Source organism: Brassica napus, chromosome C5 (genome assembly GCF_020379485.1).
Source record: "Brassica napus cultivar Da-Ae chromosome C5, Da-Ae, whole genome shotgun sequence".
Taxonomy (NCBI): Eukaryota; Viridiplantae; Streptophyta; class Magnoliopsida; order Brassicales; family Brassicaceae; genus Brassica; species Brassica napus.
Window position 1 is genome coordinate 14,459,653 of NC_063448.1, and position 18,624 is coordinate 14,478,276.

Genomic DNA, 18,624 nt, shown 5'->3' on the forward strand with positions numbered 1-18,624 from the left:
TCATACTCTTATATATCTTGACCGATTCCTCGTCCACATGAAACCTAATTCTTATGAGTTATTTTCTCTGATTTTTTTACCAGTATTTCCACTTGCTTTTTACGTCTTCTGCTTCTTTTGATTTTTCTTCATTTTATATATTGTTTTCTATGAGGGTTTTTTGATCTTCTATATGTAGTTCTGAATCGTTGTATGGGCAAAGACTAATTTTTTAGTTAGGTTTTACTCAAAATGTCTGAGTTTGGGTACACACCTAGTACTTTTTCTTTCCTATTTCACATATTTTTAAACAAATATGGTTGGTTGGTATTTGTTTGGACTCATTTATAATGGAGACGGCAAATCTTGTTGCTATCTTTTTACTATTTCACCTTTCCATTGTGTTCTTCTTGTGCAGTTTCAGGCAAAGTGATTTTGATGGCTTCCAACATAAATTCCGAAGCTAATTTTTGTTAGTTGTCCTTTTGTTCTTGATTTTCCATAACTTTGTTTCCAACTTTTATCAATTGGTTAATTATGATACAATTTCTCGTTTCTTACAACATAAATAATCCTGATAAAAACAATTTCACCTCCATCATTGACGTCCCTGGGCCAAAATAAGGAATGTTTTACGTGGCTGAGCCTTGTGACACAATATACTAGACCAGAGACCTAATGGTACTTCCCTTTTATGTTGGTCGTATGGTGTATGAAGGAGAATATTTGACCATTGATGGGTGTAGGACACTGTTATTCAGTGTAGCGCTCGTTTTCTACGCTATTTCCTTCGGGATGAAGGGTGGACAATCCTACCATCACCTTTTGTGGTTAGCAACATTTGTATTCTCCATATTTTGCAGAATGACTAGTAGGCATTGCACAACCATCGTTGTTTCATCCATACTTCCTCACTTCCGTATCTATAATATGCGAGCTTATTTGTGCTTTTGGTTGTATGATTTTGGGATCGACTCGATCATCAATTGGATTGAGCTTTCCATCTTTAGGGTTACATGAGAAGGATCACACTGGATTTGTGAGTTTATTTTGCTTGGTCAACTTATTTTTTTGTAAAAATTGAATCAGTTGGATTTAAATCATCAAACATTTTTTCTAAAGAAATTAAATTTAGTGTAATCTAATTTTATTTTAAATTAACAACTAGATATAATGTTCATATAAGATCCTTCCAAGATCCTTTGAAACACTATCTCTTTCAATGGATGTTCACAGTTTTTAGGTGTATCGTTGCACCTATTGCCTATATCATACAATTATTCACACATATAGTAAAAACGGTGATTTTGAGATTTGCTAAAATTTGACATAATAAATGTATTCAAAAAATATGAGTATAAAACTAAAATAAAAAATTTAGATGCAAAGTTTAAATGCATAATTTAAAGAGAAAATATAAATGCATAAATTAAATACAAAACTTAACAGACATAATTAAATTATATTAGAGGTAAAGTCTACAGAATTATCTGATGAGACATAATCTGTCATATTTATCATTTAACTAGGTGATTTGCCCGCACTTGCGGGGTTAATAATTTTACAGAAATTTTAACTAAATAGATATATTATCAGTTCAAAAATCATTAAAATAAAATATTTTTTTTATTTTTTGAAATATTTAATAATTAATTAAATATTAATTTTATACACAATAAAGTTTTTATTTTAATAAAATATCTTTTATTACGTAAAATAAACTTAAATACATTCATATATACATAAAACTATATACATGGATTATATTTATTTTAAAAATATTATGATGTAAATATTTTTGGATAACATAATACAAAATCTTTTTAGATAATGATGATTATCAAATTAACGAAATTTGGTTTGAATTTATGGGTAATTATATATTAACAAATTCAATCTAATTATTTATTAAGGATAATAAAGACTTTAAACACTCTAACTTTTAACGTGAGAACGAAAAAAATCAATTCGCAAATAATAATATAAATATTTTTGAACTCTTTGCCAACTTGTTTAGAAATTATCACAATGAGTGATTTTGATTGTCATAAGAAATTTATTTTAAAAGATAGATGATTCATTCTGTTTTATGTGGTATATACATATATTATAATAGTCGGTTTAATATTACTAAACAAAATATAATATAATCATATATATAATATTTTTAATATTATTAAAGTAAATATAATATAAATCGAACTATGATATTATCGTTAGAATTTTTAATTATCACAAGATAATTATAAATTATCAGCTTTATCATTAAAATTATTTATTTATTAAAATTAATTAATAATTGGACATAAAATATGATTAAAACTAAAATTACGGAGAGCATGACAAATCAGCAAATTAACTTCATAAATAATAATATAGATTCATGAGATTAAAGTATGATATATGATGCAAGGTGATATAATTTGTCATACTGATAATTTAATAATTCATAGTAATTATTTGACTGTGAAAACAAAATCTACTTTAATGTTTGATTGGAGATGACAACACTTATCTCTCAAATAATAATGAATAAGAAGAGTTTGTGAAACAATAACAACATTAAAAATAAATTAAAATTTTCTTTTTTGGTATGAAAACGGTCGTTCTAATAAAATACTAGAATATTAACTTAAAAGTAAGTGTTTTTTTGTGCATATTAAAAAGGTAAAAACAAGTGATAGATCAGACATGACCACGGAAGTTCCAAACTTTTTTTGGTTCTTCACGTTTACACCAAAAAAAGAAGTTTTGACTTGTATGGATTCACAATTGTTTATCTATAGCAAAGAGGCATGTATTTGTAGTGACTTTTATCGGTCACTTTCATAAGAAAAAATATCTAACTAAAGGATAATTATTATTTCATTTGGTATTATCTTTGACACAAATTTTATTATTAATATTTTATAAAAATAAAATTTTGATTTTTTGTTAAGTTTAGAAAATTTCCTTTTAAGATAAAGAAATTTGTTTTTTAAAAGCTAGAAATACCGTCTACAAAAGAAAGCTATAAATACGAAATTAGAGTACACAACCAGTTTACAAATTCAATAAAGTTTGGCCTTCTCCACGTTTAATTTATAGATTTTCTTAACAGTGTAGAATCACCGTAATCTAGTGGTTAAGGTTTAAAGGCTTCTACACCCAGGTCTGGGGTTCGAATCCTAGACTATGCAATTTTTTGCAGATTACAGGAAATCCATGTTTCAAGTTCCGGAGAGAGCGATTTATCAAACAATTATGCAGATTGCGGAAGAAAGACTTACAAGGGATCTTCAACATGGTGCAAGTAAATCTGGTAAGATTATTGTCGGTTGTTGAATCGTTTATGTAACTTTTCTTATATCATAATTGTAATATCATAATAAATCAGCCTTAAAAAAAAACAGTGAAGGACGGATGAATTTGGTTGCTCTCGTATTTGGGATCCTCGTACTTTTACATATGTGGACGGATTCTCTCGTCGACATCAAACCTACTTTCTGTGAGTTATTTTCTGCGATTCTTTAATCAATATTTTCACTTGCTTTTTACTCTTCTGCTTCCACTTCCATATGGACTAATTTTTAATTAGGTTTTACTCAACCCGTCTGAGTACACAATTAGTACTTTTCTTCCCTACTTCACAGATTTGAAAACAAATTTTATTAGATTTGACTCAAAGCGCTCGCCTAGGAGAGTAGGAATCTTGTTGCCTTCTTGTGCAGGTTAAGGCAAAGGGTTTCCAACATCAATCTGAAAGCTAATTTCTGTAAGTTGTCGTTTTGTTCTTGATTTTCCATAACTTTATTTCTAACTTTTGTCCATCATGACACAACTTTCTTTTTCTTAAACCATTCTAATCCATTTTCATTTCTATATTTTTTTCTAAAATAAATAAATTTTATTATAGAAGTGGATTTTTTCCAATGTATAACTGTATAATATAATTCTTTTATTTATAGGAGAACATATAGAGATATGTTATTTTCACTTTTAAATATAGAGACAAAAAATTATTTTTCTTTATATTTTTTTTTAAAATAAAAAAATTCTATTACAGAAGCATACGTTGAAATAATTCCACTTTTATAATAGAGATTTTTATTTTTGAGAAAAATATAGAGATGTAGATTCGATGCTCTTACAATGCAAGTAATCCTGATGAGAACAGTTTCACTTCCATCATTGAAGTCACCTCGGCCAGCAGAAAGAGTGCTTTACGTGGTATTTCCCGTTTCGTCTTGATCGTAAGAGGAGGGTGCAATTTTAAGGAGAAAGTCGAAACGTGGTTGGAGCTGGTTTTAAAGCTGCCATAGTTCATGATGATGTGCTCCGCGACACTTTGGTACCAGGTAGAGTCATGCTTTGAGAGGCAAATAACTCCAAGATTAAGATTGATCATGCAGCTTTTGCCAGCAAAGCAAATGGAGAAACACTGAGCAAGTACGTTGGTTTGGGCCATATCAATGCCAATGTGTTGTTGGTTCCTAGGTTAAACAAACGTGAATGGTGGATCTTCATCGTATCATTCTTGATCGTAGTTGCTGCTGCTCTGGCTGCTTGCCTTTTCCTATTAAGACAAACTTTACTTCTTGTAAATCTTTAGGGGGATGTATTCAATATAAAATTTGAGGTGATTTGATTTTTAACGAGGTTTTAGATGATTTCACTTAATCGCAGAGATTAAAATGAATTTTGTTAAACCACCCTAAAATGTCACCTAAAACCATGAGATTTGATTTTTAAAATTTTTAACTAAGGAACTCTACCCAAACACTTTAATATCACTTGAAAAATTTAAAACTCCACAACTTAAAATATTTTCAATAACACTAGATTTGAAAGTGTAGTTCATAAAATGTCAAGTTCAATAACACTGAATTTTAAATGAGATTTTAAAATTCATGTTTGAATAACAGTGGATTTGTTATTTTATTGCAAATCACCTAAAACTCCCAATTGAATACACCCCGTTTATTTCTGTTTCTTTATTATCTTTCTTCCAATGAATTCATGCTCCCTAACTATATTTGCTTTCTAATATAGTTTATCTTAGTTAAGGTAATGAGTTCTCTAGACAAAAACACTTCATGACCCCTCATCCTTTATCATTTTAAATATTGCTGGCAAACCTCATGATTCAAGAGCCGTTACTTATTTATAAGTTTGCTTTTACAGTTATGAAAACATAAAACTATCTATGGGATCTTTATTTAAATGATTTCCTACAAGTTATCACTTTATTCTACAAATTATATTAGCCGAAAATATGTCCCATTACTAATTGAGTAACCCTCAATTTTACTAACATAAAGAATGATTGTGCTCAGAGTTTGTAGGGGAAAAGTGAAAAGATATAGGATAATTAAACACAAACTAAATAAATTGTAAAACAAAATTTAGAAACTAACAAGTCTTAGCCGAATATTCTCAAAGATTGACAAGCATTATCAAGTCCAAGAATGAGATCTCTTAATGACAGGTTTGGTCTGTTTGTCCTCTTCCAATGAGATCATTCCAAGATGAGAAGGATCTTCCAACATCATCTTGGCGACCAAGTAACCAGCGATGGACCATGTCTGAAACTTCCTCGCCTGTTTTCCAATAAACCTTCCCGATTTTCCGTCGTAGTACTCCGGCCAACCGTCTTTCAACAACCGTGACTCCGCCAGGTCGATGGCTCGTCTCGCTATCTGTGGCCGTCCCGTCTTTATGCACGCTGCTGTCAATAGCCACAAAAGCACTGCGCGGTCGCCGGATAGAAAGAATCAGAAACAAAAAGAACAAATATAATCATCATTACATAAAGGAAATACGTTTTGGTAGCCACAGATACAATTTATCTACCAAAAGCTATTTCTTTTTCCAATCAAATACTTTATACATTATGATGAATTTTGACTAATGAAAAACTTTCCGTAAAGAAGGATTTATGCTTTTTTTTTTCTCCAAAATATTGTCTCCAACTTTTTAAGCCTAAAAGTAATTACATAGATTTCTAAATACCTTACTTTACCACAAATCAACGCTAATATAGATACCTACTAAATCTTGACTTTCACAAAGTAAAAAGATGTAAATATCTAAACTTTCATCATAATCTAAAAGAGAATAATTTCAAGAAAGAAAAGAAGAAAAAAAAATCACCTGGCCAAGAACCTCCGTTATGATAACTCCACCGAGTATTCTTAGGGTCACAACCAGTAACGATCCTCCACTCATGACTCTCAATAGCCGGATGACAAATCTTAACCGGCATCTCTCCGACCAGCTCTTCCCACCGTTCCTCGATCAAGTCCATGATGGCCGCCGACTGCTCAGGCGTGGCTAATGAAGCAAGTATCGCTACACAGTTACCAAGGGCAAACCACCTGAAGTCCATACGAGCTGGACTGACGTTTCCTATGAAGTAGCCGCCACGGAGAGGCATGAAGTCGAACACCCACTCAGGGATCGAGTCAGGGATGACGTTGAACTTGTTGACCGCCGTGTGTGAGTACTCCTCCGTCTTGTAACGGTAAATGTCGTTGAGCTGCTGAAAATCCAGCCAGAAATAGCTTCTCATGTGGAAGCTGAGCGCGTGTAGCCGCTTAGATATCCTCTCCATGAACTCTTTCCCTTCAGTGTCGTGCTTTAGCATCGACATTGCTGATCGTAGAGCCATGAAGAAGAGAGCTTGGATCTCAATCGGGTACCCATAAACCCCCTGCGCACGCAAGACTCCGTCACGTTAGACACTAGTTCGGTATACAAACCGAACCGAACTTGTCTTAAAACCCCAAAGAAACAAAACCAATACCGAAATAGCTAAAGTATATATATAAGAAAACATGTTTAATTGTAATCTCTCAATTTCAAATCAATTCTAATTTTAGACTAAATTTTTGTGATAAAATAAAGAAAAATTCTCTATGATAGACCTAAAAATGTTGTTGTCACAAATATAGATCTTAAAAATAAAAATGACCAAAATAAACTTAAATGTTTTATCAAAAGAAGTAAATATATACTTATACCCCTAGGATTAATTAATCTAGACATTAGGGTTTATAGTTAAGGGGTGGGGTTTAGGGTTTAAGGGTTTAGAGTTGAGGACTGAGGTTTTGGGGATAGGATTTCAAATTAAAAAAAAAAAATCAAAAAAAAAATATTATTTTGGTCATTTTAGTTTTTGAGTTCTATTTCTGTGACAAAAACTTAAAAAAATCTATTTGAGAGAATTTCCCTAAAATAAATATTATTTTATAATTTTAAAGTTGTTTGTATTAATTAATTTATTTATTACAGATTAAATAAATAAATTGGTATAAATTTTGAAATTTTTTGAAAAATTAAATAAAAGTAGGTAAATATTAGTTTTTAAATTTGTGTGAAAATTTTAAATGATACTTAATTGAAAGAAATATCAAATAAAAATATACTGTATTTAAAACTGATATTTTTAAAATATGTTCATCCAAACTGAATAACTTGATCAAAAAATTGAACCAAACCAAACTGAAGTATGTAAAATGAACTAGCCGGAAGTATTTATTTTAATTATAATTCGGTATATAACTCTAAACCGAACCGGTTTTTCAACCCTACCAACTCTTATTAATTTGGATGATAGAGAAGAAACAGAGAGAGAAAACGATTACCATTCTTCGGTCGACCATGGAACAGCCATCAGCACAAAGCAGTGTCGGAAAAGTATCAAAACCTTCGGAGAGACAAAGAGACAGAATGAGTCTCATGCCCTTTTGACATTCAGGTGTATCAGCTAGAGAAAGGTCTCCAGTGGATTTGGTATAGGCTCTGAGGAGAATGATCCACCAGAAACCTGAGTCAACCGGAGCCACTCTTCCAATCGCGCTCTCTCCAAAGTCAGCTATGACAGTGTCTGTTTTCTTGATTGGGTCGTGAATGACCTTGAAGCTAGCAGGCATCGCGCCTTCTCCGAGCTTGAATCTGTCGATTCTTTTCTCCCTTCCTTGGATTTGAATTGTCATGAGCAGGAAGTTCTTGACTATCTCTGGCTCCCCGTTCATTAGAAAAGCTAGTGCGCTTGGAACAAAATCTCTTACGAAAACCTAATAAAACATTTTAAATAAACTTAGGATCATTTATTAAAAGGTTTCTCTAGAGAAGTTTATGCAAAATAATAAAAAAACATTTCAGTTATACAAAAAAAAAATTCGCTTATTACAAATCAGAAACGTAATTGGTTAAGACCTGACGTCATCATGAATCATTTCAGAACAGAGCCTCAGACATAACTATGGGACACACCAATAGTTATTACACAAACGATACCTGGTCATAGTTCAAGACTTCCTCAGAAGCATGGTCGTAGGCAGCGATAGTACCAACAGGTTGGCCACGGAAGTGAACCAATGATCGCCGTAGAGCATCCCAAGCCTCAGCGACCATAGGATGCGGCTCGAACGAGTTTCTAGTGGACGAAGCTGGAGTTTCCCATCCCGACCGGCCACCGGGAGAATTAATGCCGCTGTCCATGATTCCCATTTCGCTGAACGACCTCTCGTCGAACGACCTTTTGCGTTCTATGTTTAGCCGCGGCCGGTCAAGTAACCGAGATAAGTCGTCCACATCTGATAACGAGCTTTGTGAGTTTACTCGGAGATCCTCCATGGGGAATGACAAACTTTGTTTTTAGTATAGATCTGGAACAAAAAAAAAAGGTTAAAGTTATTAGAGCGTTCTTGGGAAATGATTTGTTTAATTTTGTTAGATAATGATCTTGGAACGTAACGAAAATTAAAGGTTAGACTTATCTAGATAAATTTTGTTAATAACCATTAGTACTGTTGGTTGTTATGGATGTAAAAAGATTATCGATAAAACAAGGAGACGTTGAAAATACAAAGAATATACTCAGATCTGAGAAGGAGAGGATAAAACGGACCTTTAAAGACGGAGAAGAACTCGGCCGGCGAGGTAATGTTGAGAGAGAGAAGAAGAGAAAAAAAGGAAAACGGAATGAAGAAGTGTAATATATATAGAGGAAGAGGAGAAACGACGAACGTGGAAAGTCTCGTTTTTCTCTCTCGTGGAGAGAGAAATAGAGACAAGGCTAGTGGCTTTTGTCGTAGAGAGAAGGTTTTTGGAGCGTGGTATTCACGGGAAGAAAACGACATCGTCTTGTTCTGACAATCTAGCCTGGCCGAATACGTATCGATTGGGCCACTGGACTTTTCGCCGGGTTCGATCGGCGTTATCGACTTTTTTATATGTATATGTTACTATTAGTCTTTTAAATATGGCTTTAGTTATTGTAGAAACCAATCAAAAATCAACAATGTGTATATCCTGTCGGAATTCAAGATCCCACTTATCTACTCAAGATTTTATTCATTATTGTTTCGAGCAAGTTGCATGCTGAAATTACCAGTTTGTATCGTTTCTTAAAGTGACATTGTTGATACCATATGTTATCGTTATCCTTTGCATATTAATAGTATTTTATTGGAAGTTTACATATGTGTAATTATACGCCAAAAAGTTTTTCTTTTTGGATGGTTTGGTTTACAGGAAACAAATGTGTATAGGATCTGTAAATAAAGACGTATATACGGAAAATAATCTTGCTGAATTGGCGTTTTCTAAATTTAGGCAATATACTCTTTAGGAAATAAGTGAACTAATAAGTGGAATTACTTGTTCGTCAAATCAAATGATATGTTTCTTGATGAAAATCCAAGGTAAATGATAGTATACTTCTTTAACAAGAAAATAAAGATACTAAACGATACTCCAAACCAATCGAATAATATTAGATAAATGACATTACTTCATCGAAATCAATCATGATTAGGAAAGTAGATAATTGCGTAAATGGTTGATAAAAGGGAAATTAGGGGGCATGACCATAAGAAACAAAAAATTAAGTGTATAACCATAAGACCGACATGGCTATGATATGTTATATAATGTTTTGTAATTATCCGAAAATGCTCTCATTTGCACGTGGAAAGTGGATAGTTTGCTTCTTCTGTTAAACTAGGAAATTGAAAATGCAGTTTTGCTTTTGAAACACAAGCATACGAGACAGAAGACAGAGTTTTGAAATCGCAATAGAGTGTGTGAGACGTGGTCGCAAATCGCTAAACGGTGTTTTCGAGAGGCGGCAATTAAAAAGTTAGGGTTCCAAAGGGACAATAATAGTTAAGGCGGAGGGAGCAATTGCAGGTTCCTGCAGCGCGAGCGGTTGCAAATCAGAAGGCCAGGAAGCAAGGTTAGATTGACTAGCGTTAGTTATCATCAGTTTCCGATGAACCCAGATTTGCAATTAAATCAGAGCCGTCGTTCCGCTGTGAAGGGAGCAACAGAGAAAGAGGAAAAAAGTAAAATTGGGAAACTGCATGCATGAGTTGAATATTTTAGCATGAAAATGAGAACTAGCTAAGTGTATGACTGTATTGAAACATCTGATGGAGAACATACTGTTGTGGGATTGGGTTGTGGGGGAGACAATGAATAGTGATTTGTAAGAGATGTCTATACTATATGAATAAATTAAATAGTATAGTTATGCGGTAACATTTCACATTAGCCTATATGTGAAATGGTAGGAGTCTATTAGAAAATTTTGTGTTGTGACTACATTTATGGTAAGGGTAGATGTAACATAATAGCATCTGTAATACCCGTTTCAAGTATGGTGGAAAGTGACATATGATTTCAAAGGTTTGCTTATTATATATGGTAGAAGTTCATAGTATAGTTTATACTAAATTTATCCAAATAGGTGAAATGGGGCAAAGAACTTCGGCCTTCAGCCATGGTTTTGATTTAGGTCATTTGTAGTATGTCGTGAATGCACTCGTTGTGGGGTAGCAAGTGACATATACCGTGAAATAATTCCTATACTATATGGCTGCCGTTCATAGTCTAGTTACCCGATTTTCCCACCTTCCCCCTCCCAAAAATATCATCTAGTTAATGGGCATGAGATCAATAGCGATGGTATTTATAATATAGTATACCGTTCACATATGTGTAAACAAACATGTAACTGACGTTGGTAAATAGAATAGCTGCCAATAGTCATCCATTTGTTTTGTTAGGTTCACTGACATTGCTTATATTTTCCAGGTTCATCATGTGTTGCATCTCTTGTGCTCCTAGAAATGAATGCTACACAGTCCCTCAATCAATGTGCGCATCTGACGGAAGAGGCACTAGCAATTGTAACGAGGACATATGCTATTGAATTCTTCTCGACATTCCACCCCAAACAACTCCCATAAAACCTCGGGTGCTTCGATCCCCTATGTTTTACTTATGAACTAAGCGGCTATTGCGATTATGACTACTTATATGTTTACATTAACTGTATAGCTGTTCAATTGCCAGACTAATAATTGTCCATTTTCATTTTTGTTCAACATTGCTGACATTATATATTTAAGAATATTTCACATCAGTTACCATACTATGGTATTTATATTATAGTATATCGTTCAAATGAAAAAGAAAATATGGTTGTGATGGCCAGTCATATATAGTTGCCTAACCCCCCCCCCCCCCCCCCCCCCCCCCCCTTTTCCTTTTAAACATCTTCTTTCATGGATTACATATTGGAACCCTCAAGTGATCTTCCTTGATGTGTTTGCTTATGCGTACATACTACATGTAATATAGTATAGGCCGCTGACCATTTGAATTACCATAAATGTCTAAATATATGTGGCGTTGACGTTGATGAGACAACAGTCTGCTAGTTACGTTGCCCATGTTGAGCATGCTTTTAATGTTAACCATTTGCTCATTACATATGCACTTTGTGAGTTCAGTCTCCACTTAAAGAGAAAATGTGACGGGAATATGAACATTGCATTTATTTAACACAAAAGGTAAGGTTACATATGGCGATACTATTCATAAGGTTGTTAATCATTTCTTACATGCCTTATGCCCCTCGTGCTGTTCTAAGTTTCTAGTATTATTTTGTATCAGAAAGTCTATTCAGCACAACCTAAATGGTATAGAATATATTATTTTTAGTACATGTTTTTTGCTTTCGCGCATATTCACACGCGCAAACGCTAACAAGGCCATTACGAGTAATTTTGGGGGAAACTTGTCACATCTAGAACCTTGCTCTGTAGAATGAACATATTTTTAATTTGTATGTCTCTTATGAATATTCACCAAATCCTCACTTGATAAAACGAATTTCATTGCAATGAAAGTTTTTTTTTTCTTTTTTTTTCCGTCAAAAAAAAAACTTTCTTTGCAAGCTGTCAAGTTGATATAGCTATTTCCATCAAATAAAACGTGGATTTGGAAAACTATATTTGTCAGTGGAGCCTGGTGGTGCATGCGAGTCACGTGGACGATGTTAAATCAGGGATCTCTGTTTTTGCTTTCGAGTCAGGCCCTATAGTCGATAGTAGCTGTGAAGTATTGATCACATCTTCATCTATTTCACTCCTTTGGCATATAAATTGACATGATTTACATTTGTGCAAAACTTTTTCTTTCCTGGCTCTAGTATATACTATTATATTAAGGCTCTAAAATTTATACTTTGTACTACCAAAAACTAGATACAAATTATTATTACAAACCATGTAGTTATATCACTACAAGAAAACACAACATTAACGACGGTGAAATTCGTAGTAAGTTCGTCGTAAAACGAGCTTTACGAGGAATTAGCGAGGAAACACGTTTCGTCGTAACGCATATTTCCTCGCAAATTCGTCGTAAACTAGCGAGAAACACAATTCGTCGTAAAAACGAAGCACTGTGTTCGTCGTAAAAACCACGTAAACATTCCACGTAAGGAGGACACTACATTTCCTCGTAAATACCTCGAAAGTAATTCCTCGTAAAATACACGTAAATCTTTCCACGCAATATACTCGGTAAGCTTTCCTCGTAGTGTTGTCGTAAATGATTTCTTCGTAACTTCCTCGCAAACTTTCCACGTAATGTAGTCGTAATTTAGCTACAAATTTACTTCGATTTTTTATTTTCCAGAATTAAAAAATATAATAAAAATTATTTAATTTATTAATAAAAATATAATATAAAAATAAACATAAATACGAAAATATTTTATACATAAATAAGTTTTGAATTTATAATACAACAAATGAAAAGAAAAAAAAAGAACTAAGGGTCGTTCATCGTCCGGTAGAATTCCTCACTCCTCCTCTCTACATCCGCCTCGTCATGTGTGCTGGATGACTCGTCTGGAATGGTATTTTGTCGTCGCATGTTCCTCAACAAGGATCCCCATTCCGGATTTGTAGACGCTACAACGTCTAAGAAGCTCTCGACTCCACCCATACGAGCTGTGAACGCAGATCGCGTCGAGTCCAACTCGTTACGCAGCTGAGTTTCATCATCCCGTCTCTGACCATAAGACGATGTCGCTCTCGGAACACCGTTGACGGAACCAATCCCCAATGTACGTCCCTTTTTCTTAGGGACAACCTTAAAAACAAAAAATAAATATTGTTAGTAAAAATTTAAAGTTAAATTAAATGAATAATAAAAAAATTAAATTTTAAAAAACTTACCTCCTCGTAAATCCTATTCACTTCAAGTGTGGATAAGGTGACGGGTAATCCATCGGTGGACTCCTGGGTTAGCTGGGTCTGGCGGTCTTCAACCCGACCAACCAAGTCGTTGAAGATCTCCTCGGACCTAGCATCTACAAATTGGTCCGCCTTGTTCTTGTGGGTCCTTTCGTAAAGTTGCAAAAGAGACGGGAGTTCTCCCGCCTCTTTGACCTAAAAAACATTTAAGAAAGTTAGGATATATATAAATTAATTAAATTAAATATTTAATTACCATATCGAGACGGATACCGGCGTGGGGTTTTTGACACGTAGAGTGAAGCATCGGTCTGTGGCCGTGCTCATCTACCGTCTGACGGGAGGCAGAGCAAGATTCGGCGACTCTAATGGCGTCAGGATCCCGCCAATAACGGATGAGGTCATCCCACACATCCTTGGTGAGCTCAGGGGGTTTGCCACGCTCATACCCCTTCACGATCCGGTTACCCTTCCAGTTGGAGACCGTGTCCAACAAGCGAACTTCCGCCCTCGCGTTAAACGCCTTCTTCACCCTCTCATTGACCCCCATGGACCAATGATATTTTTGTTGTAACAAAAAAATAAATTAAGAATTATTTTTAAAAATTAAAGTATAAATAATTAATTAATTACTTACAGCGAAAATTTTGAACCACGTCTTTCTGACGTAGATCAACATCTCTTTCCAGTTCAGATGTGGCTCGGAGAAGTAACCTTTGATCGTCTCGGTTACGTTCCGAGCAACACAATTGCCAACCGCAAACCTGAAAAAATAAATAAATTTAAAGTATAAATTATTTATTATTGTTATAAAAGAATTTTAAAAGAATTTTTTAAAAAAATTAACGTGCCACAAAGTTCCGTCCGGTCGGTCGGGGTCTAGGACTGATAAACCTTCTCTGCCTGGCTGAGCGAGAAGGTCCTCGACAGTGTACTGTGAGTAAGGAGCACTCGGCTACAGCATCAAATCGGGATGAATCTCGGCCGTCATCGGAGGAGCCATCAGAAGAGGCACAGGAGGAGGCACCTCTGGGACATGAGCATGAGGAGCCGGTGGTGCAACGAATCGAGGAACCGATGGTGCACCAGAAGGAGGCAACCGAGAGACTCTCTGTGAAGACTGAGTCTTGGGGACAGTCTCCGGACCCGAAGAACCGGGAGCTGAGGAAGACGAGTCTAAACGAATATCAGGCTCACCGAACATCTCTTTGTAATGGGGAGTAAATCTGTTCTTTCGAACCTGAATTTTTTTTTTTAATTTTTAAAATTAACATCAACATTAATTAACAAATTCTATAAATTTAGCTAAATTTCCTACATTAACCACCGAATCAACACTAATTAACATAAAATCCGTAAACCTATCTAAATTCCCTACACTAACCACCTAATCTACCCTAAACTAATCAAATTAAAAAGGAAATAGAGAGAGCGTACCATTGCTATGAAAGGGAGAGGAAGTGGAGACGAAATGGAAGTGAGCTCGCGTGTATATATATAAGAAATTAGAGTCGTCGTAATTTATATACGAGGAATTCGCGAGGCCCGTGTTTTTCGAAGAATTAGCAAGGTCCACGTTTTGTTTCCTCGTAACTTGCTCGTTAATTTACGACGAATTAGCAAGGCCCGCGTTTTGTCTCCTCGTAATGTCCTCGCTAATTTACGAGGAAATAGCCAGACCCATGTTTTTATTTACGAGGAAATACAAAGGCCGGCGTTTTCCAATTACGAGTTCTCTACGACAAATTCTGCTTACGTGAAATTAACGAGTCCCGCGTCCTTTATTTTTAGGATTCGTCTTAAGTTACTCGTTAGTTTACGAGGAAATAACGAGGATTATGTTTAAATCCCTAAAATCCGAAACCCCAAATCCCATCTTCCTTATCTTCTACTTCATATATTCTAAATCCCAAACCCATCTTCCCTTTCTAATTCCTTGACTTATAATCTCAATCTCTTCTTTCTAATTCAACCCCCCCATTACCATACACAAAATCAAATTATATAAATAAATTTTCATGATTAAATCCATCAAATCACATGCATTAAGTCTGAAAAATCAATCATATTAACAACAAATACATCAGTCGGATACATCGACATTCTCGTCATCGCTAGAAACATCATCGTTTTCATTAAACTCGTCTTTAACAGCTTCGTCCGTGGCATCGTCGGTAAGATATTCGTACTCATGATTATGCGGATCAATGAGAAGGATGTCATTAATTTGTTGTTCAGGTTCCTCGACTTCATTTATCTGTTCTTCTTGCAATGGTGATTCTTCTCCACTGATGATTCGTCCACAACGTGTAACTATAGAAATTAATCAATCATACCGATCATGTATGCCAAAAAAAAAAATTGTTGTACCTTCGTCCACCATTGACATCAACTACACTGAATTTGTTAAACCGAACACCTCTGTTGACGACGGGGTCGAACCATTCACATTTGAAGAGGAGTGTCTCTCACAACCCTTTTGTGCCTAAACAATTTCTTGTTTCTTCGGTACGGATGGCCAATGGGAAGAAATCGACGATGACAATCGAACCAACCTATCTTCCTACCATTCTTCAGTTGAAACGCTTATGTCGTTCCATTACAATATGGACAAGCTAATCTCCCATGTGTAGTCCATCCAGACAACATCCCATAGGTAGGAAAGTCACTTATGGTCCACAAAAGCATCGCTCGCATCATAAAATTCGTCTTCGTTGAGCAATCACACGTCCTCACCCCTGTTAGACCACAAATCCTTCAACTCTTTTATCAGTGGTTGTAGGAAAACATCCAGAGACCTTTTTAGATGGTTCGGACCAGATATTAATATGGTCAAGAATAACAACTCCCGTTGCATGCACATCTCCGGTGGCAGGTTGTATGGTGTAAGAAATATTTGCCACAATGAATATTGTCTCCCTGACATTCCGAATGGACTAAATCCATATGTGCATAATCCGTGATACACATTTTGGCTATTGCTAGCGAATTCCGGATGTACTTTGTTAAAATGTTTCCAGGCTCTTGCATCTGATGGATGAGTCATCTCACCATCCGTCTGAGTATGCTCGGCATGCCATCTCATCCCTCCGGCAGTCTGCTCAGATTGGTACAATCTTTTTAATCTGTCTGTAATTGGTAAGTACCACATCCTTTGGTACGGTACTCTATTACGTCCTCGTCCTTGCGGCTTGAATCGTGGCTTCTTGCAGAATCGACATTCTTCTAACTTCTCATCATCTCCCCAGTAGATCATGCAATGTCGATGCAAACGTCTATCACCTCCGAAAGCAACCTAATACTATAAACTAGTTTCTGAATCTCATAATAAGAATCAGCAGACACATTGTCTTCCGGCAAATACTCTTTAAACAAGTCTGCCCATTCATTCATGCAACTTTCAGGTAGATTGTGATCAGTTTTAATATTCATCATTCTAGCAGTCAACGACAATTTAGAGAGACCTTCTCTACAATCACTGTAAAGTAGCTGATTCGCAGCATCTAATATTTCATAAAACTTTTTTGCATCTATGTTAGGTTCTTCATCTTCATCATGAGCTACGAATGCATCATCTACCATATCATGAACCCTATCATAATCTACCATCTGCTCCTCATGATGGTAACTATGTTCATTATGCAAAGGATTATCAACCGGTTCTTCCTGAAAATTGTTATTACTACTACTAGCTTCATTTTCATAATTATAACATTCTCCATGTTGAAACCAGATATAGTAATTTGACGTGAAACCTCTATTTATTAAATGCTTCCAAACATTTTCACGATTTGCCAATTTCGAATTGTTGCATTTCCGACAAGGACAGAATATCTTACCGTTTTCTTGGGCGAGCGGTGTGGAATCTGCTTGATGCATAAATGTCTCCAGCCCTTCAAGGTATTCTTTCGTCACTCTCCCATTAGCATCTCTGTGCATATACATCCACCTCCGCAACTCGAAAATATTTCCGAAGCCCGACATTTTTTTTTTCACGTTTTTATTTTTTTCTTGTTGGTGTGTTTAAAATGATGTTCAAATGTCCATATTTCTAGGGAATTTTTGAATCTGGTAGTTGAAAATTTACTAAGAATTTACGACGAAATTTAGTTAGGTAGCCGAAACAAAAAACGTGTTACAACTATAAAGTTGGTGGACTCGGAACTTTGTCGTTAAGTAAACGTAAAATATGTCCTCGTAAAGTAGACGCTATTATTACGTCGAGTTTACGAGGAAACTATTTTTCCTCGTAAAACCACGTTATGTTACGCGTTTTTACGAGGAAATCGTTTGGTCATTATTTTACGAAGAACTTACGTTGCTTTTTAATTTTCTCGTAAGATACTCGTAAAGTCGACGTAAATTTATGGGAATTAAATTTCCTCTTTATTTTTCCTTGCTATAGTTGTGTTTTCTTGCGGTGCATATACAACCGAAATGAAGTGTTTTGTACTTAATCGTGTGTTTGTTAAGCACGTAGTCAGGGAAGGGGGTGGATTTTATCTTCTTGATATTCAAGATTTAGTGCATTATGCATGCGTGTAAATATATTAAATACATAGTTTCGTAGATTCCACTTAAAGTCCTCGATGATAGATTAAAATAGTGTTGCTACTTTTTTTTTTGGCAAAAATAACGTTGCTACTTGCTAGCTATCTTAGGATATTTTGATATTTTCACCAGATGAAAGAGAGGTTTATATAACAATATCATTGTCTACAATGCAATATGCATCAATGTTTTTAACAATGCCAATATGCGCAAATTTTTCAGAAAAAGATTTGTATGAAATAATCTATCAAAAAACATGCGTTACCTGAAGTGACATGCAAGTGATTAGAGCGTTGATGAGTTCTCACTCGAAGGAATATCAATATAGTATCTGAATGAAAAGCTGACACTATATCTAAAATCAAGAACAAGAATTAAACCATGTTTAACATATTTATCCCAAGAATCAAAGAATTAAATCATTTGTTACATAATTTCGATTTGTAATAAAATAAGGCCTTTGTTGGGCCTAATAATTGTTTTAACTTTACACCGATCCAACCTGGCCCATAAACTCCGCTCGTTTCGTTCAGACGCTGCCCGTAAATCGCTGCAG

At 34.9% G+C, this 18,624-nt stretch overlaps 1 protein-coding gene across 1 annotated transcript; it reads right to left on the bottom strand.

Moving 5' to 3' along the window:
* Window positions 1–5,309: 5,309 nt before the first annotated feature.
* LOC106397369 (probable alkaline/neutral invertase D) lies at window positions 5,310–9,398 on the bottom strand. The gene is made up of 5 exons (XM_022697177.2): window positions 8,873–9,398; window positions 8,260–8,630; window positions 7,605–8,036; window positions 6,112–6,670; window positions 5,310–5,707 (listed from the first exon to the last, which is right to left on the bottom strand). Exons 2-5 carry the CDS (start codon window positions 8,596–8,598, stop codon window positions 5,415–5,417), a joined length of 1,623 nt encoding a protein of 540 aa, XP_022552898.2. The 5' UTR covers window positions 8,599–8,630; window positions 8,873–9,398; the 3' UTR covers window positions 5,310–5,414.
* Window positions 9,399–18,624: the final 9,226 nt, after the last annotated feature.

Coding starts and splice junctions, on each gene's coding strand:
- LOC106397369 (XM_022697177.2), bottom strand. CDS start 8,598: ATGGAGGATCTCCGAGTAAACTCACAAAGCTCGTTATCAGATGTGGAC. Junction 6,671..7,604: donor CCATGGTCGACCGAAGAATG/GTAATCGTTTTC, acceptor TTGCGTGCGCAG/GGGGTTTATGGGTACCCGAT. Junction 5,708..6,111: donor TAACGGAGGTTCTTGGCCAG/GTGATTTTTTTT, acceptor GCGACCGCGCAG/TGCTTTTGTGGCTATTGACA.